The sequence below is a fragment of the Lepidochelys kempii genome, chromosome 14, assembly GCF_965140265.1.
Source record: "Lepidochelys kempii isolate rLepKem1 chromosome 14, rLepKem1.hap2, whole genome shotgun sequence".
Lineage (NCBI taxonomy): Eukaryota > Metazoa > Chordata > Testudines > Cheloniidae > Lepidochelys > Lepidochelys kempii.
The window spans coordinates 402738-425587 of NC_133269.1; the positions used below are offsets into that span (position 1 = coordinate 402738).

General features: G+C 46.8%; 3 protein-coding genes across 15 annotated transcripts in view; 1 reads left to right on the plus strand and 2 right to left on the minus strand.

Moving 5' to 3' along the window:
- Window positions 1-6118, plus strand: part of DUS1L (dihydrouridine synthase 1 like) — a 28482-nt gene extending 22364 nt beyond the window's left edge. For 4 of the 6 annotated variants that reach the window (XM_073310696.1, XM_073310693.1, XM_073310694.1 and 1 more), the window contains 2 exons: window positions 5125-5200; window positions 5611-6118. In XM_073310696.1, coding sequence (XP_073166797.1) covers window positions 5125-5200; window positions 5611-5756 — 222 coding nt within the window. In that variant the 3' untranslated portion in view covers window positions 5757-6118. Of the gene's footprint in view, window positions 1-4821; window positions 5201-5610 lie in introns of all 6 variants that reach the window. The other 2 variants (XR_012154793.1, XM_073310695.1) reach the window with 2 other exon arrangements.
- Window positions 4239-22850, minus strand: part of GPS1 (G protein pathway suppressor 1) — a 36329-nt gene continuing 17717 nt past the window's right edge. For 7 of the 8 annotated variants that reach the window (XM_073310685.1, XM_073310689.1, XM_073310690.1 and 4 more), the window contains 2 exons: window positions 22563-22697; window positions 20444-21716 (listed from right to left, as the gene is read on the minus strand). In XM_073310685.1, coding sequence (XP_073166786.1) covers window positions 21642-21716; window positions 22563-22697 — 210 coding nt within the window. In that variant the 3' untranslated portion in view covers window positions 20444-21641. Of the gene's footprint in view, window positions 5249-20443; window positions 21717-22562; window positions 22698-22850 lie in introns of those variants that run through there. The other variant, XM_073310688.1, reaches the window with a different exon arrangement.
- On the minus strand, window positions 15475-19207 carry LOC140897689 (uncharacterized). The gene is made up of 2 exons (XM_073310607.1): window positions 16705-19207; window positions 15475-16117 (listed from the first exon to the last, which is right to left on the minus strand). Exons 1-2 carry the CDS (start codon window positions 17279-17281, stop codon window positions 15612-15614), a joined length of 1083 nt encoding a protein of 360 aa, XP_073166708.1. The 5' UTR covers window positions 17282-19207; the 3' UTR covers window positions 15475-15611.

The window sequence follows — 22850 nt, forward strand, 5'->3', positions numbered from 1 at the left end:
GCCAGATTTCTTCCTCAGCTGAAGGAAGCTCTGCAAACTCCTTTCCCTGCCCCCTGCTTCCTGCAGCCATCCCTCCTCAGCTGTAGGGGGAGGGATCCCTGTTCGGGGAGGGATCCCTCATCCACTCAACCCCTGTGCCTCCAAAGCCCCTCATACCCAGACTCTCTCCCGCTGAGCCTCACTCCCATGCACTCAGACTCCCCTCCCAATGAGCCCATCTCCTCCTCCCCCCCCCCACACCAGAGCCCTAACTAGCTGCATCTGGACCCCTCTTGAAACCCCTCACACCCATACCCCCTGCTGAGCTCTATCTTCGCCCCTGCTGAGCCCCAACCACCGTCACTTGGACACTGCTATAGAGTCCCATTACCATTGCACCCAGAACTCCCCAACAAGCCCCTCTGCATCCAGATCCCCCCCTGAGCCACCTGAACCCGGATTGCCCCACATAGAACCCTCTCAACCCACAGCTGGATCCCCCGCCACACTTGGATCCTCCCTTGCTGAGCCTGCCTGCCCACACCTGGTGCACATAGCACAGAGGAGCAGGGCCTTGGGGTGTTTCTGGAGCAGGCCCGGTCCTTTCAGGGTTGGGTATAGCCTCACCGGTGAGTCTGTGTCCTGGTGGGAAGCTGCACAGTGATCTCCCACCTCTGTGCAGCCAGTGCCCTAGGCTCCCTAATACCATGCTGAAGCCTCCACATTTATTTGACAAATAAAATTGCAGAATTTTGCAAAATTTCAAAATATTGGGTGCAGAATTTTTTTTTTTTTTGGTGCAGAATGCCCTCAGGAGTACCATGGGGTTGTTGACCTTCCTTCGTGTCGCGCCCCCCCCCAAGAATTCTAGTAGAGCGGTGAGGCATGATTTTCCCTTTACAAAAACCATGTTGACTCTCCCCCAACAAATTATGTTCATCTATGTGTCTGACACTTTTGATCTTTACTATAGTTTCAACCAGTTTGCCTGGTACTGACATCAGGCTTACCGGCCTATAATTGCCAGGATCACCTCTGGAGTCCTTTTTAAAAATTGGCATCACATTAGCTATCTTCTAGTCATTTGGTACAGAAGTTGATTTAAATGATTGGTTACAGACTACAGTTAGTTCTGCAATTTCACATTTCAGTGCCTTCAGAACTCTTGGATGATACCATCTGGTCCTGGTGACTTATTACTGTTTATCAATTTGTTCCAAAACCTCCTCTAATGCCACCTCAATCTGGGACAGTTGCTCAGATTTGTCACCTAAAAAGAACGGTTCAGGTTTTGGAATCTCCCTCACATCCTCAGCCATGAAGACCAATGCAAAGAATTCATTCATTTTCTCCACAATGGCCTTTGTCCTTGAATGCTCCTTTAGTATCTCGATCATCCAGTGGCCCCCCACGGGATGTTTAGCAGGCTTCCTGCTTCTGACGTATTTAATTTTTTTTCTTTTTTGCTGTTACTTTTTGAGAAGCAGTTATGATGCTTTCCACTCACAGTTGGCCTTTCCCTTAGCCCATTTGACTGAGAATTCTACGTCCTGTAGTAGTCTGACTTGTATTTGGTCAGTGGAGTGCGTCACTAAGAAGTGTTATTTTGGATGTGTATCTAGCTGGTTATTATTGTTCTTTAGGGCGCAGGGGGACTACAATCATGATGGGGGGGGGGGCTCATTGTACTGGGCTATATACAGCCATGAATAAAAAGACAGTCGTTGCACCAAAGATTTTAGACTTCAGGTTAGGGCAAGACACAGGTAGATGAGACAAACAAATGTGAGGGAAGCAGTAACTAGATAACAATAAGGCAAGCAAGTTATTGATCCATAAGCATGTTTTATCAGGTTTCCTAGCCAGGTAGCTGGAGCTTTAGGGAAGGGCTCAAGTGGGGTGACTAAACTGGGGCATTGTATAGAGGCAGTTGTTAATCAGAAAAAAAAAAATCTCTCTCGAGCACATAAGATCTTTAATAAAGGCATTTCCTCATTGCTGAGTAGAACAGAAAGCCTCACAGGCCTCTTGACTGGAGGGGAATGTCAGCTCTACTATAGTTAAGCTGTAGGCCCCCTTTATGTTTAAAAGCCAGCTCTTACAAGTGCTCTAAAATTGGCTTGCTTACTTAGCTCAGAGTGCAATTTGGGGTGCCTCATGGGCTTGTGGGCTAGGATTAGTGATCCAAACTTGGGGTCATTTGAGAAAGCGTTTCTAGACATACAGCTCTCTCGGGCAATACAAAGAAGAAAAGAAGTATTTCATAAGGTTGACATATCAATGTGTCTTCCTGCAAATTGTCAGGCGGGAAGGGGGCAGTGGTCAAACCATGGCTCTGAGTTTTTACCCACATGATCTGAAGTGTTCACAGTTACCCTAGCTACTGAATAGCTCCCCAGGCCCACAGCCCCTCCGGGGAAACATATTGAAAATGTTATTCAACGACGTGTTGAGTCTCGTGCTAATGTGCCCAAGGGATTACACTGTGCATGTGTAGACAGGGTGGTGAGCCAGCCCTTGTCACAGGATGGAGGTGGCTCCAGGAGACATGCTCTGGTTGTTGAACCTGAGCTAGAAACAACCAATATAAATTCAGTAGCCACCCTTGGCAGCAATCTGAAAAAAATGAAACAAACCCGTTGCCACACCTTGCTTCTCGTAAAGGGGCATCTTATTTATCATTTGCACACAGCAGAACATTTGGAAGGTACCCACACTAGTTTAAAAAAGAAATTACATAGCCAAATATTTGCTGGGAGGGGAGAGGGCTAAATGGTGGTTAGGGATGGGAGGTGCTTAGGACTCAGGTGAGAGGGTGGGGAGAACTACAGGGAACAGTGATGCTCCACACTCCTCCAGCTCTGAGGGCCCCTGCCATGCTGATGGTGTCAGACAGTCTGAGCCCCTTGCTCTAAGCGGAGCCCAGAAGCTGGGGAGGGAATCCAATCCCTTCTCCTTACTGCATCTCATGGGAATGGGCTCTCGGGGGGGTCGGGGGGGTAGAGGAGCAGGGTGGGGCTGAAGCCCTTTCCCTGCCTCTACTCATGTAAGCAAGCTGGGGGCCCTGTCCTGCTGAAGGGGCGTTTAGTTCATCATGTGAATCAAAATTTGTGGAAGCCCTGACCCGTTATGGGGGGAGTTGAGAACAAGCATACACCAAGCATTAGTGTGGAGAGTGAGGTGAGAAATTGAGAACGGGTATGCTGTCAAGCACCAGCAGAGGGGGAGGCTGGATGAGTGTACCAAGGGAGTTAAATGGAGCCATTCCAACTTATCAGGAGCTATTGTTTGACACTCTTTACACCTCCAGGAAGTATTCTCATTCAACTGAGATGAACTCAGCCTTATGCACTGCAGCCGGATTTGTCATTGCAGCATAGGTGACCTGGGTTCTGTTTTTGGCTCTGTCACTGACCCACTAGAAAAATCGTGACACCTCTGCCTCAGTTTCCCCATCTGTAAAATGGGGCTAAAGGTACTGACCTACCTGTCACTCGTGCCTGACATGAGATAATGGGAAAGGCATGAGGGATGAGTACCTAACCAAACCATAGGAGGATTTATAGGACAAACCTATGTGATAATTACAACTGCTGGAGTGAGCATTCCTCCAGAAAACAATGTTCATAAAATTACAAAATTCATGGACAAAAAAAACTTTCATTAGTCATGTTCTAGTGATGCAGGTTGTTGCATGCTTGTCCAGGCTATCACAGTCAGTGATGCTCAAATGTCTGAAAAACCAGGAACTGAAGTGATAAGGCACACATGCCTGCACCCTTAACTCTGCCCTTTTTAATATGACTCATATTTGCAGAATTCTCAGGGACTGTATGCAACTGTAGGACAAATTCTAATGTCATATTGTTGCTAAGGCAAAACTCATGTTTAGGCAACCTCTGTGGAACAGGAGCTACGTATGCCTGTCCTACGCGAATACTGAGCCTAAGCCCCAGAAACAGTCACAAGTGAAAAAGCGTACAACACCACCATCCCCTTTTTACAAACCATTCACTCTCAGCCACAGGATTCCAGCTAATGCTATACTTTCATTTAATCACTAACCCCCCACAAACCACTCTCATACCACACCTCACTACTGACAAGCCCCCTTGCAAAAAGAATCTGTGCACTGTGCCTGACAATTTGCAGAACTCAGCACTGAAATGAGGCACACTTGAACCCCTCAAGGTACACATGCACCTCTTTTCTTTGATCTCACACAGCAGTGGGCAGGGGCAACTCAGACCAAACAAGGACGACAGGCCTCCCGATTTCCTCCTGTCACAGTTCAAATTTGACTTGCTGGAATAAGATACAACAGCGCAACCCTGGTCCTAAGTTTATTGTTTTGTCAATAAACTTAATACAGTAAAGAGTACCTTTAGTAGTTTTTTCTGCTGTAGCACCATCTCAAACTGTTTGCACTCAAATCATGTTGCACAAACTTCCCCCAACAATGAAAGCCAGAAAAGAGCTTTACAGATATTAAAACTGGCAGATACATTTTTCCCCTTCCTGTGCACTCAGTCGGCCATTCCTGAGTTGCAAAATATCCATGACTCATCTTCTCTCACCTTCAGAGGATGGATCATGCCTTATGTTATTACTGTCCATGATTTGGGCAATTTTAGGAATTAAAAAAAAAGGGGAAATGATTTCCTTGGAACGATGACTATTAATGAGGGGAGCAGCAAACAAAGACAGAAAATAAGAGCTTCTGAAGAGAAACAGGACAAACTCCAGTTATGACAGTATTGAAACCCTTTCAGAAAGGGTTTCAGAGTATCTTAATTTCCTACACGTATTTGATATTAATCAAGAGGATTTCCTCATTGGCAGGAGAAATTCCTGGAAGGTGGAATATAATCGTTCTGGGATGGTTATCATCACCTAGAAGCACAGAGCGTTTATCCAGCAGGCAGCTCTGAATTTCTGCATTTCCCTTCTCCCCTGGCCCCGGTCTCCATATCCTTTATCAGCAGCCTGAAGACTGACTGTCCCCATCACTGTTTGCAGGAACCCAGACCACGACAGCTGTCTTCAGAAGCCCTGCGTATGCATCCTTGCAGTTATGCTTCCCATAAGCAGTTCAGTGAAGATTTTTTTTTTCCACTGACTTAACTGGTGTGTATCTGTTTCCAGGGTAACAAATGTGTGTTTAATCTGTGCCGAGGATGCTGTAAGAAAAGAGCATTTAAAGAGACTGCAGACTGTCCAGGCAAGTATAGACCCCACCACTCCGTCCTGTTCTTCAGCACCACTGGGCCTGTATAAAAACAAACTGTCCAAGTCAAAATGAGTGATTAATACATATGAAAGCGGTATGACATTTTAAAGTCCTTTGTTAATATGCATAATTGTGATAGTTTTAGAAATATTAGTTTAAAATCCTGAGGGTCCTAGCTTTCATGGAAATGTTTTACTTAGCACTGGCCTCTGTAATAGAGCACGAACATGACACCAGCATCTGCTCTTCCTCCTGAAGCCTCAGGGTGCATCATCTCCAAGCTAAAAGCATAATAAATTTTCTACAGCTGCATATAGTTACCCCAAGGCAGTGGCCTGCTCTGTTCCCCACTGAACAGGCAGTTCAGTGTCAATTTATTATTTCGCTTCTTTCTTTGTCAGGTCATGGATTACTTTTTAAAACCAAATATGAAAAGTCCCTTCTGTGGAAAAGTGGCCAAACAGAGATGCAGGAGATTGAAAGGACACAGAAAGGAGATGTGGAGGAAACTGCTGGACTGAAAGAGGGTATTGACGCTGTACTGTAAGCCTTCAAACTAGATTCTGCTGGATCTGCGTCTCTGCTTCCCTCGGCCAAAGAATCTGCCATTTCCAGAGCACCATCTGAAGCCTGGAGTAGTTCCACAGGTTTGTTCTAAGGTCTGGATGAGTTTTATTTAAGGAAAAGCTGCTTACTCAGGGAAATATCCTGCCTTTGAATAAAAGGATGCAACTAAAGTTCTCAATGTCTTTTAAAGACTTTAAAGGACTCAGCCAGAACCCTGGCCTGAAAATGCTGCACTGGGGTGGGGGGAAGATGATGTACTAAAGTCATGAACTGCCTGTTGTACATTAACCCTTCATGTGCTGTTTTAAAAGTGGGGAATAAATCTTTGATATTAGAACATCCTGCTGGAGTGTTAAACTAATATTTCTTCAGGAATATAGGGTGAAGGTCACTTAAATGATATTTTCAGGTCAGGAAGGAAGCTAAGTGTTCAAGGACAGCAGCGTTCAGTGACTAACTCTCCGTAGTGTTACTCTAATGACAGAAAGAAAAGGAGGACTTGTGGCACCTTAGAGACTAACCAATTTATTTGAGCATGAGCTTTCGTGAGCTACAGCTCAGTGAGCTGTAGCTCACGAAAGCTCATGCTCAAATAAATTGGTTAGTCTCTAAGGTGCCACAAGTCCTCCTTTTCTTTTTGCGAATACAGACTAACACGGCTGTTCCTCTGAAACCTGTCTAATGACAGAGTTGGATAGGAAGTGTTACATGTAATAAATAATTACTAGTTATTACAATAGAACCTGAAGGGTGCCCCTGAACAGGAGGTCCTAGCGTGCTAGGCTGCGTACACATTTATAGTCAAAGAAATGAGTCTCGGACACAAAAACAAATGGTGGGCAAAAGGAAATAATATCCAGATTTTATAAGTGGGGAGCAGATACACTTAGAGGCTAGTCCAAGGTCACACACTATCTGGCAGAACCAGGAATTCATAGTCATAGAAATGTAGGACCAAGTAAGCCTAGACTCATCCCTGAGAGGTGTTTGTTCAACCTGTTCTTAAAAACCTCCATTGACAGGGATTCCACAACGTTCCTTGGGAGCCTATTCCAGAGCTTAACTATCCTTACAGTTAGAAAGTTTTTCCTGACATTTAACCTAAATCTCCCTTGCTGCGTATTAAGGACATTACTTCTTGCCCTACCTTCAGAGAAGGTCGAGAACAATTGATCAGTCATCTTTATAACAGCCATTAACATATCTGGAGAGTTATCAGGTCCTCTCCCAGTCTTCTTATTGCAATATGAACAGGCATGGGTGGTTTTTTTTGTTTTTTAAAATCTTTCCTCATAGGTCAGATTTTCTGAACTTTGTATCATTTTTGTTGCTTGCCTGTGGACTCTCTCCAATTAGTCCACATCTTTCCTAAACTGTGGCATCCAAACTTGGACACTGTAGTCCAGCTGAGGTCTCACCAGGGCCGAGTAGCACAAGACAGTTACCTCCAGTGTCTTACAGATGATATTTCTGTTAATACACCCCACATTGGTGACTCATATTCTATTTGTGAGCCACTCTAACCCTCAGATTTTTTTCAGCAATACTTCCACCTACCCAGTTATTCCCCATGTTGTAGCTGTGCATTTGATTGTTTTACTTTTTAAGTGTAGTATTTTGCACTTGTCTTTATTGAATTTCATCTTTTTGATTTCAGACCATTTCTCTAATTAAGGTTATTTTGAATTCTAAACCTGTCTTCCAAAGTACTTGAGCCCCCTCCCAGCTTGGTGTCCTCTGCAATTTTATAAGCATACTCTCCATTACCCTACTCATAATGAAAATACTGACTAGTACTGGATCCAGGACAGACCCCAGTAGACCCCTACTCCTGAGGATACACCTACTCCTGAGGGAATTCTGCACCAACAAAATTAAAAATTCTGCACCACAGAAATAATTATGGAAATGTTATTTGTCAATAAATAAATGTGACTAAGGCATGGCACTGTGGAACCACAGGCAAATGGCTGCATTGAAGTGGGACATCATCCTGAAGCCCCAACCTCCCCCGCTACAGGGACTCAGCAGTGAGGCTGCACCCAACCCTGACAGTGCAAGGGCTGAGCCTGCCCCAGGAACACCTCAGGGCCCTGCTCCTCTGCACCAGGTGTGGGGCAGGCTTAGCCCAGCAGGATCCAAGTGTGGAGGGGCTTAGTGTGGGAGGATCCAGGTGTGGGGTGAGAGATTTGTGTGGGGGGCAATCTGGGTGCAGGCTGCTCAGTCAGACATCTGGACGCACAGGGGCTCATTGGGGGGTTCCAGGTGCAGCGGTAATGGGACTCTGCAGGGGATCCAGGTGCAGGGGTGTGTGTGAAGGGTTTGGGGGTCCAGGTGCAGCTGGCTATAGCTCAGTGGGGTGGGGGACTTGTCCGGGGGGAGAGAGGGAGGTCCAGGTGTAGGGAGGTTCGACAGGCCTGTTTAACGGGGGAGCCCCAGCTGCTGCCAAGGGGATGCTGCAGGCTGGGCTCCTACTTCCCCCCCTGGATTCCACTAACCCCTTTTCTTCCCCATCTCATCTCCACTGCCCCATGCCTCATCCCCTGCCCCTCACTCCATGGGTGCTGGAACAATTTGTATAGTGGGGGTGCTGAGAGCCATTCAACCAAACTGTAAACCCTGGATGTAATGGAAACCACATCAAGCCGGGGGTGCAGGAGCACCCTCCACACTGCTAGTTCCAGCACCTATGCCTCACTCCCACATTCCCCTTTCCCCCACCCTGCCTTACCCAGCCCCACAGCTAGCACTCACTGTTGCACTGAAAACAGGAGGGCTCCCAGCAAACAGAAGGGGAGCACGACTGGCATTAGGACCCAGGAGGTGGCGTTCAGCTGCAGTCAGGGGAGCCCAGACACAGCCTCCTTTAGTTGGGCCTCTCTGCACTTGCAGAAATGGGGAGAGAAGTGGCACGTAACCACATGTGCCCCCCATGCCTTGCCTCTGGGTGGACAGTCCCCCCAAAAAAACACTGCACTCATGGTTGTCCTCCTGCCCCCACGCAGCTTCCCTGCCATTTTCTGCAGGGAAGCACAGAACTTCTCGGCACCGGGGGAGGGGGAGTGCATGACATTTTCTGCAGGTGTCCAGCAGAATTGCCTCAAGAGTGAACTATTTATAACCACTCTCTGAATAATGTCTTGCAACCACTTGTGCACCCACCTTGTAGCAATTTCATCTAGACCACATTTCCCCAATCTCCTGAGTCCCAAGTCCAGGGGTTTAACTACAAGATGGACCATCCTGTTTTCCTAGTGGTGAATTCTGTGAAAGGACAGACAGCAGACTCTTTATTCTGCAACAGAAACAGTCTCTCAAGATCTCTCTGTATCTCAGGCAGTGCTACATATATATGCCTGCCCCTGGTGCTCTATGTGCATCCTGCAGAGTCTGATTCATAGTGCCTGTCCCTAGGCATTCTATAAACAAATCTTTCTGCATATCGCAGAGAACTTCAACAGTGTGAATTCAGACACATTAACCTGTTATGGTAAAAGGCTAAAGAAATGGAGACCAAGCTGTCTGCCATTTTACTGGATACAATCTTAGATCAGAAAATTGACTTACAGGTGAGGCTGCCCACTGACTTCAACACCGGCTAGCCTGAGACCTACGTGACAGCTGCAGCAGTCCATCTCTCCTTACCCTCAGGTTGCAGTGCAACTTCTGCACTGATCACTGCCATCTCCTGCTGTAATGGGAGATTGAAACAGCATCATGGACCTCCCGGCAACCTGCACCCAGACTCCAAACCAGAACGCTTCTAAAGCTTTATCCTGTGGGAATGTTAACTGTAAACAGGGTCTCCTGAAGGGAAGAGAGAGACAGTGACTTATAGGGACTGAGAGATGTACATTCAAATGCAAGCTCTAGATTTTCTGGGTCTGGTAAGACCAGAGCAATGTGAATTAGGAGTTTGCACAGGAGCTTTGCACCTCTACATAAAAGGAACATGTTAAAATTTAGCAACCAATGGTTTTAGCTCTCAGATGCAGCATCTCTTCAAAAGGAAGGAAACTTTTTTTTTTTTTTTGAGATATGGAGTTTTGGGTTAATGTTATAGAGGAAGAGATTTATTTAAAAAGATTTAGGGTATGTCTACACTACGGAATAAGGTCGAATTTATAGAAGTCGGTTTTTTAGAAATCGGTTTTATATATTCGAGTGTGTGTGTCCCCACAGAAAATGCTATCAGTGCATTAAGTGCATTAACTCGGCGGAGCGCTTCCACAGTACCGAGGCTAGCGTCGACTTCCGGAGCGTTGCACTGTGGGTGGCTATCCCACAGTTCCCGCAGTCTCCGCTGCCCATTGGAATTCTGGGTTGAGATCCTAATGCCTGATGGGGCTAAAACATTGTCGCGGGTGGTTCTGGGTACATATCGTCAGGCCCCCATTCCCTCCCTCCGTGAAAGCAAGGGCAGACAATCATTTCGCGCCTTTTTTCCTGAGTTACCTGTGCAGATGCCATACCACTGCAAGCATGGAACCCGCTCAGGTAACCGTCACCCTATGTCTCCTGGGTGCTGGCAGACGTGGTACGGCATTGCTACACAGTAGCAGCAATCCCTTGCCTTGTGGCAGCAGATGGTACAGTACGACTGGTAGCCGTCATCGTCATATCCGAGGTGCTCCTGGCCACGTCAGCTGGGAGCGCCTGGGCAGACATGGGCGCAGGGACTAAATTTGGAGTGACTTGACCAGGTCATTCTCTTTAGTCCTGCAGTCAGTCCTAGTGAACCGTCTTATGGTGAGCGGGCAGGCGATACGGACTGCTAGCAGTCGTACTGTACCATCTTCTGCCGAGCAGCCATGAGATGTGGATGGCATGCAGTCCTTCTGCACCGTCTGCTGCCAGCCAAAGATGTAAAAGATAGATGGAGTGGATCAAAACAAGAAATAGACCAGATTTGTTTTGTACTCATTTGCTTCCCCCCCTCCCCTGTCTAGGGGACTCATTCTTCTAGCTCACACTGCAGTCACTCACAGAGAAGGTGCAGTGAGGTAAATCTAGCCATGTATCAATCAGAGGCCAGGCTAACCTTCTTGTTCCAATAAGGACAATAACTTAGGTGCACCATTTCTTATTGGAACCCTCCATGAAGTCCTGCCTGAAATACTCCTTGATGTAAAGCCACCCCCTTTGTTGATTTTAGCTCCCTGAAGCCAACCCTGTAAGCCGTGTCCTCAGTCGCCCCTCCTGGCATCAGAGCAACAGCAAACAATCGGGCATCTGAGAGTGCTGTCCAGAGCAGTCACAATGGAGCACTCTGATGGGGCTAAAACATTGTCGCGGGTGGTTCTGGGTACGTATCGTCAGGCCCCCGTTCCCTCCCTCCCTCCGTGAAAGCAAGGGCAGACAATCATTTCGCGCCTTTTTTCCTGAATTACCTGTGCAGACGCCATACCACGGCAAGCATGGAGCCCGCTCAGGTAACCGTCACCCTATGTCTCCTGGGTGCTGGCAGACGTGGTACGGCTTTGCTGCACAGTAGCAGCAACCCATTGTCTTCTGGCAGCAGACGGTGCAATACGACTGGTAGTTGTCCTCGTCGTGTCCGAGGTGCTCCTGGCCACGTCGGCTAGGAGCGCCTGGGCAGACATGGGCGCAGGGACTAAATTTGGAGTGACTTGACCAGGTCATTCTCTTTAGTCCTGCAGTCAGTCCTATTGAACCGTCTTATGGTGAGCGGGCAGACGATACGGACTGCTAGCAGTCATACTGTACCATCTTCTGCCAGGCAGGCAAGAGATGAGGATGGCTAGCAGTCGTACTGTACCATCTTCTGCCGAGCAGCCATGAGATGTGGATGGCATGCAGTCCTTCTGCACCATCTGCTGCCAGCCAAAGATGTAAAAGATAGATGGAGTGGGTCAAAACAAGAAATAGACCAGATTTGTTTTGTACTCATTTGCCTCCTCCCCTGTCTAGGGGACTCATTCCTCTAGGTCACACTGCAGTCACTCACAGAGAAGGTGCAGCGAGGTAAATCTAGCCATGTATCAATCAGAGGCCAGGCTAACCTCATTGTTCCAATAAGAACGATAACTTAGGTGCACCATTTCTTATTGGAACCCTCCGTGAAGTCCTGCCTGAAATACTCCTTGATGTACATGCATCCCCTTTGTTGATTTTAGCTCCCTGAAGCCAACCCTGTAAGCCGTGTCATCAGTCGCCCCTCCCTCCGTCAGAGCAACGGCAGACAATCGTTCCGCGCCTTTTTTCTGTGCGGACGCCATACCAAGGCAAGCATGGAGGCCGCTCAGCTCACTTTGGCAATTAGGAGCACATTAAACACCACACGCATTATCCAGCAGTATATGCAGCACCAGAACCTGGCAAAGCGATACCGGGCGAGGCGGCGACATCAGCACGGTCATGTGAGTGATCAGGACATGGACACAGATTTCTCTGAAAGCATGGGCCCTGCCAATGCATGCATCATGGTGCTAATGGGGCAGGTTCATGCTGTGGAACGCCGATTCTGGGCTCGGGAAACAAGCACAGACTGGTGGGACCGCATAGTGTTGCAAGTCTGGGACGATTCCCAGTGGCTGCGAAACTTTCGCATGCGTAAGGGCACTTTCATGGAACTTTATGACTTGCTTTCCCCTGCCCTGCGGTGCATGAATACCAAGATGAGAGCAGCCCTCACAGTTGAGAAGCGAGTGGCGATAGCCCTGGGGAAGCTTGCAACGCCAGACAGCTACTGGTCAGTTGGGAATCAATTTGGAGGGACAAACCATCCCGATGAGTCGAAAGAATAGTAAATATGGCAGGCGACCAACTTGGCTTAATGGTGAAATCCTAGCGGATCTTAAACATAAAAAAGAAGCTTACAAGAAGTGGAAGGTTGGACATATGACCAGGGAAGAGTATAAAAATATTGCTCGGGCATGTAGGAATGTTATCAGGAGGGCCAAATCGCACCTGGAGCTGCAGCTAGCCAGAGATGTCAAGAGTAACAAGAAGGGTTTCTTCAGGTATGTTGGCAACAAGAAGAAAGCCAAGGAATGTGTGGGCCCCTTACTGAATGAGGGAGGCAACCTAGTGACAGAGGATGTGGAAAAAGCTAATGTACTCAATGCTTTTTTTGCCTCTGTTTTCACTAACAAGGTCAGCTCCCAGACTGCTGCGCTGGGCATCACAAAATGCGGAAGAGATGGCCAGCCCTCTGTGGAGATAGAGGCGGTTAGGGACTATTTAGAAAAGCTGGACGTGCACAAATCCATGGGGCCGGACGAGTTGCATCCGAGAGTGCTGAAGGAATTGGCGGCTGTGATTGCAGAGCCACTGGCCATTATCTTTGAAAACTCGTGGCGAACCGGGGAAGTCCCGGATGACTGGAAAAAGGCTAATGTAGTGCCAATCTTTAAAAAAGGGAAGAAGGAAGATCCTGGGAACTACAGGCCAGTCAGCCTCACCTCAGTCCCTGGAAAAATCATGGAGCAGGTCCTCAAAGAATCAATCCTGAAGCACTTGCATGAGAGGAAAGTGATCAGGAACAGCCAGCATGGATTCACCAAGGGAAGGTCATGCCTGACTAATCTAATCGCCTTTTATGATGAGATTACTGGTTCTGTGGATGAAGGGAAAGCAGTGGATGTATTGTTTCTTGACTTTAGCAAAGCTTTTGACACGGTCTCCCATAGTATTCTTGTCAGCAAGTTAAGGAAGTATGGGCTGGATGAATGCACCATAAGGTGGGTAGAAAGCTGGCTAAATTGTCGGGCTCAACGGGTAGTGATCAATGGCTCCATGTCTAGTTGGCAGCCGGTATCAAGTGGAGTGCCCCAGGGGTCGGACCTGGGGCCGGTTTTATTCAATATCTTCATAAATGATCTGGAGGGTGGTGTGGATTGCACTCTCAGCAAATTTGCGGATGATACTAAACTGGGAGGAGTGGTAGATACGCTGGAGGGGAGGGATAGGATACAGAAGGACCTAGACCAATTGGAAGATTGGGCCAAAAGGAATCTGATGAGGTTCAATAAGGATAAGTGCAGGGTCCTGCACTTAGGACGGAAGAACCCAATGCACAGCTACAGACTAGGGACCGAATGGCTAGGCAGCAGTTCTGCAGAAAAGGACCTAGGGGTGACAGTGGACGAGAAGCTGGATATGAGTCAGCAGTGTGCCCTTGTTGCCAAGAAGGCCAATGGCATTTTGGGATGTATAAGTAGGGGCATAGCGAGCAGATCGAGGGACGTGATCGTTCCCCTCTATTCGACATTGGTGAGGCCTCATCTGGAGTACTGTGTCCAGTTTTGGGCCCCACACTTCAAGAAGGATGTGGATAAATTGGAGAGAGTCCAGCGAAGGGCAACAAAAATGATTAGGGGACTGGAACACATGAGTTATAAGGAGAGGCTGAGGGAGCTGGGATTGTTTAGCCTGCAGAAGAGAAGAATGAGGGGGGATTTGATAGCTGCTTTCAACTACCTGAAAGGGGGTTCCAAAGAGGATGGCTCTAGACTGTTCTCAATGGTAGCAGATGACAGAACGAGGAGTAATGGTCTCAAGTTGCAGTGGGGGAGGTTTAGATTGGATATTAGGAAAAACTTTTTCACTAAGAGGGTGGTGAAACACTGGAATGCGTTACCTAGGGAGGTGGTAGAATCTCCTTCCTTAGAGGTTTTTAAGGTCAGGCTTGACAAAGCCCTGGCTGGGATGATTTAACTGGGAATTGGTCCTGCTTTGAGCAGGGGGTTGGACTAGATGACCTTCTGGGGTCCCTTCCAACCCTGATATTCTATGATTCTATGATTCTATGAAATCTACTGTGGGGGCTGCTGTGATGCAAGTAGCCCACGCAATCAAAGATCTGCTGATATCAAGGGTAGTGACCCTGGGAAATGTGCAGGTCATAGTGGATGGCTTTGCTGCAATGGGATTCCCTAACTGTGGTGGGGCTATAGACAGAACCCATATCCCTAACTTGGCACCGGAGCACCAAGCCGCCGAGTACATAAACCGCAAGGGGTACTTTTCAATAGTGCTGCAAGCTCTGGTGGATCACAAGGGACGTTTCACCAACATCAACGTGGGATGGCCGGGAAAGGTGCATGATGCTCGCATCTTCAGGAACTCTGGTCTGTTTCAAAGCTGCAGGAAGGGACTTTATTCCCAGACCAGAAAATAACTGTTGGGGATGTTGAAATGCCTATATGTATCCTTGGGGACCCAGCCTACCGCTTAATGCCATGGCTCATGAAGCCGTACACAGGCAGCCTGGACAGTAGTCAGGAGCTGTTCAACTCCAGGCTGAGCAAGTGCAGAATGGTGGTAGAATGTGCATTTGGACGTTTAAAGGCGCACTGGCGCAGTTTACTGACTCGCTTAGACCTCAGCGAAACCAATATTCCCACTGTTATTACTGCTTGCTGTGTGCTCCACAATATCTGTGAGAGTAAGGGGGAGACGTTTATGGCGGGGTGGGAGGCTGAGGCAAATCGCCTAGCTGCTGGTTACGCGCAGCCAGACACCAGGGCGGTTAGAAGAGCACAGGAGGGCGCGGTACGCATCAGAGAAGCTTTGAAAACCAGTTTCATGAGTGGCCAGGCTACGGTGTGAAAGTTCTGTTTGTTTCTCCTTGATGAAACCCCCCGCCCCTTGGTTCACTCTACTTCCCTGTAAGCTAACCACCCGCCCCTCCTCCCTTCAATCACCGCTTGCAGAGGCAATAAAGTCATTGTTGCTTCACATTCATGCATTTTTATTCATTCATCACACAAATAGGGGGATGACTACCAAGGCAGCCCAGGAGGGGTGGTGGAGGAGGGAAGGAAAATGCCACAAAGCACTTTAAGCACAGCACTTTAAAAGTTTACAACTTTTAAAATTTATTGAATGACAGCCTTCTTTTTTTGGGGCAATCCTCTGTGGTGGAGTGGCTGGTTGGCCGGAGGCCCCCCCACCGCGTTCTTGGGCGTCTGGGTGTGGAGGCTATGGAACTTGGGGAGGAGGGCGGTTGGTTACAGAGGGGCTGCAGTGGCAGTCTGTGCTCCAGCTGCCTTTGCTGCAGCTCAACCATACACTGGAGCATACTGGTTTGGTCCTGCAGCAGCCTCAGCATTGAATCCTGCCTCCTCTCATCACGCTGCCGCCACATTTGAGCTTCAGCCCTGTCTTCAGCCTGCCACCTCTCCTCCCGGTCATTTTGTGCTTTCCTGCACTCTGACATTATTTGCCTCCATGCATTCGTCCGTGCTCTGTCAGTGTGGGAGGACAGCATGAGCTCGGAGAACATTTCATCGCGAGTGCGGTTTTTTTTTTTTTTCTTTCTAAGCTTCACTAGCCTCTGGGAAGGAGAAGATCCTGTGATCATTGAAACACATGCAGCTGGTGGAGAAAAAAAAAAGGGACAGCGGTATTTAAAAAGACATTTTATAAAACAGTGGCTACACTCTTTCAGGGTAAACCTTGCTGTTAACATTACATACATAGCACATGTGCTTTCGTTACAAGGTCGCATTTTGCCTCCTCCCACCGCGTGACTACCCCCTCAACCTTCCCCCCTCCCTGTGGCTAACAGCGGGGAACATTTCTGTTTAGCCACAGGCAAACAGCCCAGCAGGAATGGGCTCCTCTGAGTGTCCCCTGAAGAAAAGCACTCTATTTCAACCAGGTGACCATGAATTATATCTCACTCTCCTGAGGATAACACAGAGAGATAAAGAACGGATGTTGTTTGAATGCCAGCAAACATACACTGCAATGCTTTGTTCTACAATGATTCCCGAGTACGTGTTATTGGCCTGGAGTGGTAAAGTGTCCTACCATGAAGGACGCAATAAGGCTGCCCTCCCCAGAAACCTTTTGCAAAGGCTTTAGGACTACATCTAGGAGAACCGCAAATGCCAGGGCAAAGTAATCCTTTCACATGCTTGCTTTTAAACCATGTATAGTATTTTAAAAGGTACACTCACCAGAGGTCCCTTCTCCGCCTGCTGGGTCCAGTAGGCAGCCTTGGGTGGGTTCGGGGGGTACTGGCTCCAGGTCTAGGGTGAGAAACAGTTCCTGGCTGTCGGGAAAACCGGTTTCTCCGCTTGCTTGCTGTGAGCTATCTACAACCTCCTCCTCCTCCTCCTCATCTTCTTTGTCCCCAAAACCTGCTTCCGTATTGCCTCCATCTCCATTGAAGGAGTCAAACAACACGGCTGGGGTAGTGATGGCTAAAATGGCATGCAGCTCATCATAGAAGCGGCATGTTTGGGGCTCTGACCCAGAGCAGCTGTTCGCCTCTCTGGTTTTCTGGTAGGCTTGCCTCAGCTCCTTCAGTTTCACGCGGCACTGCTTCGAGTCCCTGTTATGGCCTCTGTCCTTCATGCCCTGGGAGATTTTGACAAAGGTTTCGGCATTTCGAAAACTGGAACGGAGTTCTGATAGCATGGATTCCTCTCCCCAAACAGCGATCAGATCCCGTACCTCCCGTTCAGTCCATGCTGGAGCTCTTTTGCGATTCTGGGACTCCATCATGGTCACCTGTGCTGATGAGCTCTGCATGGTCACCTGCAGCTTGCCACGCTGGCCAAACAGGAAATGAGATTCAAAAGTTCGCAGTTCTTTTCCTGTCTACCTGGCCAGTGCATCTGAGTTGAGAGTGCTGTCCAGAGCGGTCATAATGGAGCACTCTGGGATAGCTCCCGGAGGCCAATACCATCGAATTGTGTCCACAGTACCCCAAATTCGAGCTGGCAACGTCGATTTAAGCGCTAATCCACTTGTCAGGGGTGGAGTAAGGAAATCGATTTTAAGAGCCCTTTAAGTCGAAATAAAGGGCTTCATTGTGTGGACGGGTGCAGGTTTACATCGATTTAACGCTGCTAAATTCGACCTAAAGTCCTAGTGTAGACCAGGGTTTAGGTAGATACAAGTACATACCAGTAATCTCTTTACAGATTAGACTTGGAATAGCAAAACTTTTAGTGATTCTACTTTGTATCTGAAGAAATTACTTTCCTTAATGCCTAGTTTGTTCATATAAAGTCCGTTGGCAGTGCAGTGACTTTGTGATGAGCCCTCAGCCAATCCAGACAGACAAGCTGGTTCTTTATTTTTTCTCCACTGGTTCTAGTATGAAGTATGGGGCAAAAGGAGAGAGAACCGATAGGCTGGGCCAAGCCAAGCATCCTTTAAAATGAAAAAGCCTTTTCACAGAATTATAGTTTCTTACTTACATGCAGCATTCTAGTTATGGATCACTATAAATGCAAATCCTCAAAGCCTTGTTTAGGAGATTACTGTGGTAGTGGCGAAGTGGGTAGTGAGTTGCTGGCACAGGTGACTGTCAGGGTATTTTCAGTTAGGGGGAGGGAGCTTTTAAAATATTTTTGGATGGTGAGGGAAGCAGCTAGAAATCAAATTGTTTCTATTTAGGATTTTATCAACTCTCTCAAACCAAAATCCTATGACTTGCTAGATCCTGTGCTAAGGAGTTTTTCTGGTGAAGGGATCTCTTTCTTCCTAGCCCAAAAAGGTCTTGTCCAAAGCCATATCTGCCGCTTTTAATCATCATGTGAGCACCATGATTACTAGTATAGCAGGTGCAATACCTGCCATCAATCCCCATCAGGAGGCATTTGTACAGCTCAGCACCATGATGCCGCCCCATTTACAATTGTATTTTGAGATCTGTCAGTTAGCCAGTTTTTAACTAATGTAATGTGTGCCACTGTCAATTTTGTATCCTTCTAGATTCTTAATCAAAATGTCATGAAGTACGAAATCAAATGCCTTACAGAAGTCTAAGACTTGAAGTCAAAGACACTATTACCTTTATGAACCAAATCTGTAATCTCATAAAAAAAAATATCAGATTAGTGTGACTGGATCTGCATTCCATAAATTTATGTTGATTGGCATTAATCAATCAAGAATTAAAGGAGGATAATATAATTAAGTCCCATATCAGCCACTCTCCAATATTTTGCCTGTGATTGATTTCATAACTTTTCTAAAGAGATCAGAAAAAACACCACTTTCAATTAGCAAGGACCTCTTGGACTATTCCCTCCACCTTAACCATTAACCTAAAGAGGTAGAGACAAGTGAGAGAGGAAATGGAGGAAGACAGCCAAAAGAAGGAAAAAGGTGGAGGGAGGATAAGGATCCAAGACCAAAGACTGGGGTGCACCAGACGACAGAATTTGACCCTACTCAGTATTTTTTGGTACTAGGTCTTTTGCATTTTGGCTTAAGCTGGCTTCTAGGGTGGATCTCTTATTTGTCAACCTTTGCACTACATATATGTTATACCCCAGTTAATGTGCAGGTTAGTAATTAGGCCAGCGAGGAGAGTTGCTGTTTGAGCATAAAGAACCTGGCTTGATGGCTGTGTCTAGTAGGCTGAAATACTGTCTAATTTAAGGTTTCAGAGTAACAGCCGTGTTAGTCTGTATTCGCAAAAAGAAAAGGAGTACTTGTGGCACCTTAGAGACTAACCAATTTATTAGAGCATAAGCTTTCGTGAGCTACAGCTCACTACATCTGATGAAGTGAGCTGTAGCTCACGAAAGCTTATGCTCTAATAAATTGGTTAGTCTCTAAGGTGCCACAAGTACTCCTTTTCTTTTTGTCTAATTTAAGGATAGTCTACAGAACTACTGTTCTCAATGGCCATCGTTAATCGGAGCATCCTTGCTAAAGATGTGGAACTTAAGAGTGGATGGACTGGAGCTGAATCTTCCACTATAAATTATTGTGAATCCTGCTCCCTTTTTAAAGAAAAATAGCTTTTGCTGAATATGAGCTTGACCTTTCAAACTGTGACATCTGCAATTCCATTTTGAGGCAGGTCTCAGATCAAGAACAAAGTATTCTCCATCTGTGAGGGTGACCAGATAGCAGATAGCTGATATGCCTCAGATAGGAAGGACCCAATTCTCTCTAGGGACATAAGCGTTTCACATCACTACAGTAGCATAAAGTGGGTAGAAGTGGCCCTGAGAGAATATCTATTGTGTAAGGGAGTGCCTCTGCTGTCAGAGCAGCTCAACACTCTTCCCCTTCCAAGCCTCTGGGTAAGGACCAGAGAATATTGGACCTTGGGAGGGGGGAAGAGAAGGGGTCATAGCACACTGCACTCCAACTATTCTTGGCTGCCTCTGACCATTGAGGGTGTTCTAATTTACACTGGGGGCTGGGTAGGCTCTTGCACAGCCTTAGAACAGACTAAGTCACATTTGCTTCCCACTTCCCTATTGAATCAGAACTTCTGAGAATCAGGGTAAAATAGCCAAGCTTCCTGGAACCAGATCTTAGCAAGGTGAGTTCAGCCCTTCCAGAAATGGGCCTGGATTAATGCAAAGTTACTGTAATTCCAAAATATGGACAATACCTAACCAAAGACTTCATAGTAAGTACTCCCTCAACTTTCTCCACATAAGCCACAAAATGCTTCAGCAACCGAAATGTGCAAATGGAGGAAGCTGCTGCAGTTTAGCAACTACACAAATGCGTCTTACACATGGCTTCCAGAAAAGCAAGAGAGTAAAACTCCATCAAGTGGCATTCTTCAGACCTCCTCACACAAGTGGTATTACCTTATTTCCAAACACCTCCAACCATATTAAAATGCTCAAAACAGCAGCCTGTCACCAAGTTTAGTATTAAAGAAAAGAATCAGGACAGCTAAAAGCAACTAACACAAAACTCCAAACACTGCAATGAGCTTTTTAATTACCTTCTTTAATGAACTAGAGATAATGACTTATTTTAAAAACAAAAATAGCATTAACATTTGTTTGTAGTAAATTGCTGGACCAGTCAGGGCTGGATCAAAATTCTTAACTTTATCCTATGGGACTGGATGAATGCAAAGTTGCTGTAATTCCAGAATATTCAACACTTAACTACGCTCATTAATACAACACTATATGAGTCTGGGCTGCCACCTTAAACCCATTTATAAAAGGAAAGTTGGAACAGATGCACCTGCTGAGCAGGTACCTGGGCTGGCTTCTTTTGGTTTCTGCCCCAGACCTGATGTGTTGTATTTCTATGGCATGGACTCATGCCACCAAGAGCCACTGGTGCACAGGCTAAGAAGCCACTGTACGCTGATGAAGTAAAACGGACAAGCAACAGCATTTGCACACGATGGAGCCTTACTGCAGTGGCAAACCACCACCAAAATCCAAAGCCAAGTGATAGGCATGTGGAAACAAATTAGGAAACAGGCCTTTGAAAAAGGGACAGGCCAGACTGAAAGAGGTTGGATCCAGGATAAGTGCAACAACCTGAAATAAATGCCTTTGAGTATGCAGAAGTGGTGCCATATTTCCCAGGGTGGGTGAGAAGTCCTAGAACGTGCTTCCTGAGAGGAGCTCCCCTCTGGCTGAATGCTGGGCCCATACCATTGAGAGCATTTCAGTCTGAGGGCTTTGAAGTAAAGGAAAAGCACTGCATTGCTCAGAGACAAGGCAACACTGTCAGGTCAGTAAAACAGTCTCCCTTTAGATACACCCCCATCCATCGAACTTACAATCTTCCTTTGCAGTTCTGATCCTGGAAAGCTCTAATAGCAGCTGAAGAGACCCAAGATCAGCATCTCTCTGAAATATACTAAGAGTTCTTTCTGGGGTGGTGGATACAGAGGAGAGGGCAGAGAACATGCAACCAGCACTGAAATGATGGACAATTCCAGGGATGCTGCATTTAGTGACAGCTTCTGTTCAAAAGGAATTAAGTTATCCAAATCTGAACGTTAGCCCCCACCATCAGCCCTGACTCTCCCAGCCCCAATGAGAGAGAGAGAGAGAATGACAGGGATAGTTTGTGAAGCTCAGTAGTCTGTGGTTAGGACATAGGACAAACAGCTGGGGCAGGGAAGTGGGGGAGGTTCTTTGATTGTACATGAAGATTTTCACATGTTGGTGCTCATTCGGGATTGGCTGTTAGCTGGAGTGAGCTCGCCTTGGCTACCTTCTCGTGGAGGAGACTGTAATAAGAAAACCAAAATACAGCCCTGGTTAATGATGGCCTGGAACTGCCCCTGCACCAGGGCTCTAAACACAGAACACTCCCAAAGAGGGTATGCTCAGCACAAGTAAACCATACAGCAGGGTAGTGACATTCTCAGCTCAGCCTTCCCTCTTTCCCAGCAAGTACTGGGTGGAGGGAGGGAGTCCTACACACCAGGAGCACAAAGCTTGTTTATTTAGTTACAAATAAATCTTATGTTTCAATCATTTTTCTGTTAATAAATCTTTCACTATTTTTACAAAAAAATTTGTTATTCATAAATATTTGCACTACAGTTTACAGATTATGGGTGTTTGCAAACTATTCACTTCAGCTATTCAAGGTGTGTGATTGGTCACCTAATTTGAATCAAATACCCATTCAGAACTTGAATGCCATGTGGCATTTGGCCACAGGGATGAGCGTACTATGGCAGCATCAACAGAATCCCATGAACACTTTATACAGCAGTCAGCCTGCTCTCTCCAGGGCACTGTCCTGCGGAACCATTTCTTGGGCAGGATTGCTCCAGTCAACGTATGTATTTCAATTTCCCTCATGAAAATAAAAAAGTTATGAAAAATTAAATCCCTTGTTGTAATTTAACCAGCCACTCACCTACTGACTGGAGTAAATAGTAACCAGGATCTGTCCTGCTAGCTGCAAGCTCCATTCTCTAACATTCTCAGAATCCATCCTCTTGTGGGTAAAGAAAACCTCTTTCCCCAGAGTCCCTAGTCACCAGCTTTTACCCCTCTGTACCACATCATCCAAATGGTTACCATTTACCTCAGATTCCATCACAAAGGGGCCCTTTGCTCACCTTGACGTGTATCTGGTTGCGCAGGACTGCTGCCCGCAGGATCATGGCTTTGGCACGTCGCTGGAACTCTTTGCCCATTAATAAGGACTTTTCAAAGGTGGTGCTGCGCTGATCTACATCCCGAGCATAAAGAATCTGTAACCAACAAGAAGAACTCAACACGGGAACTGGAAATGGACTCAATTACTAGGAAGCTCCTTCCACACAACAGACTGGAAGGAATCTACAGGACTCAAACCCTTGACATATCAGCTAGACAAACACACCCTCACTACAGGCAAATGCAAC

Bases quoted from the DNA above. Each gene is read 5' to 3' on its own strand.
- LOC140897689 (XM_073310607.1), bottom strand. From the start codon at position 17,281: ATGCAGAGCTCATCAGCACAGGTGACCATGATGGAGTCCCAGAATCGC. The intron at 16,118-16,704 runs GTGAGTGTACCT...TTTCTCCACCAG, and splicing joins AGGCGGAGAAGGGACCTCTG to CTGCATGTGTTTCAATGATC.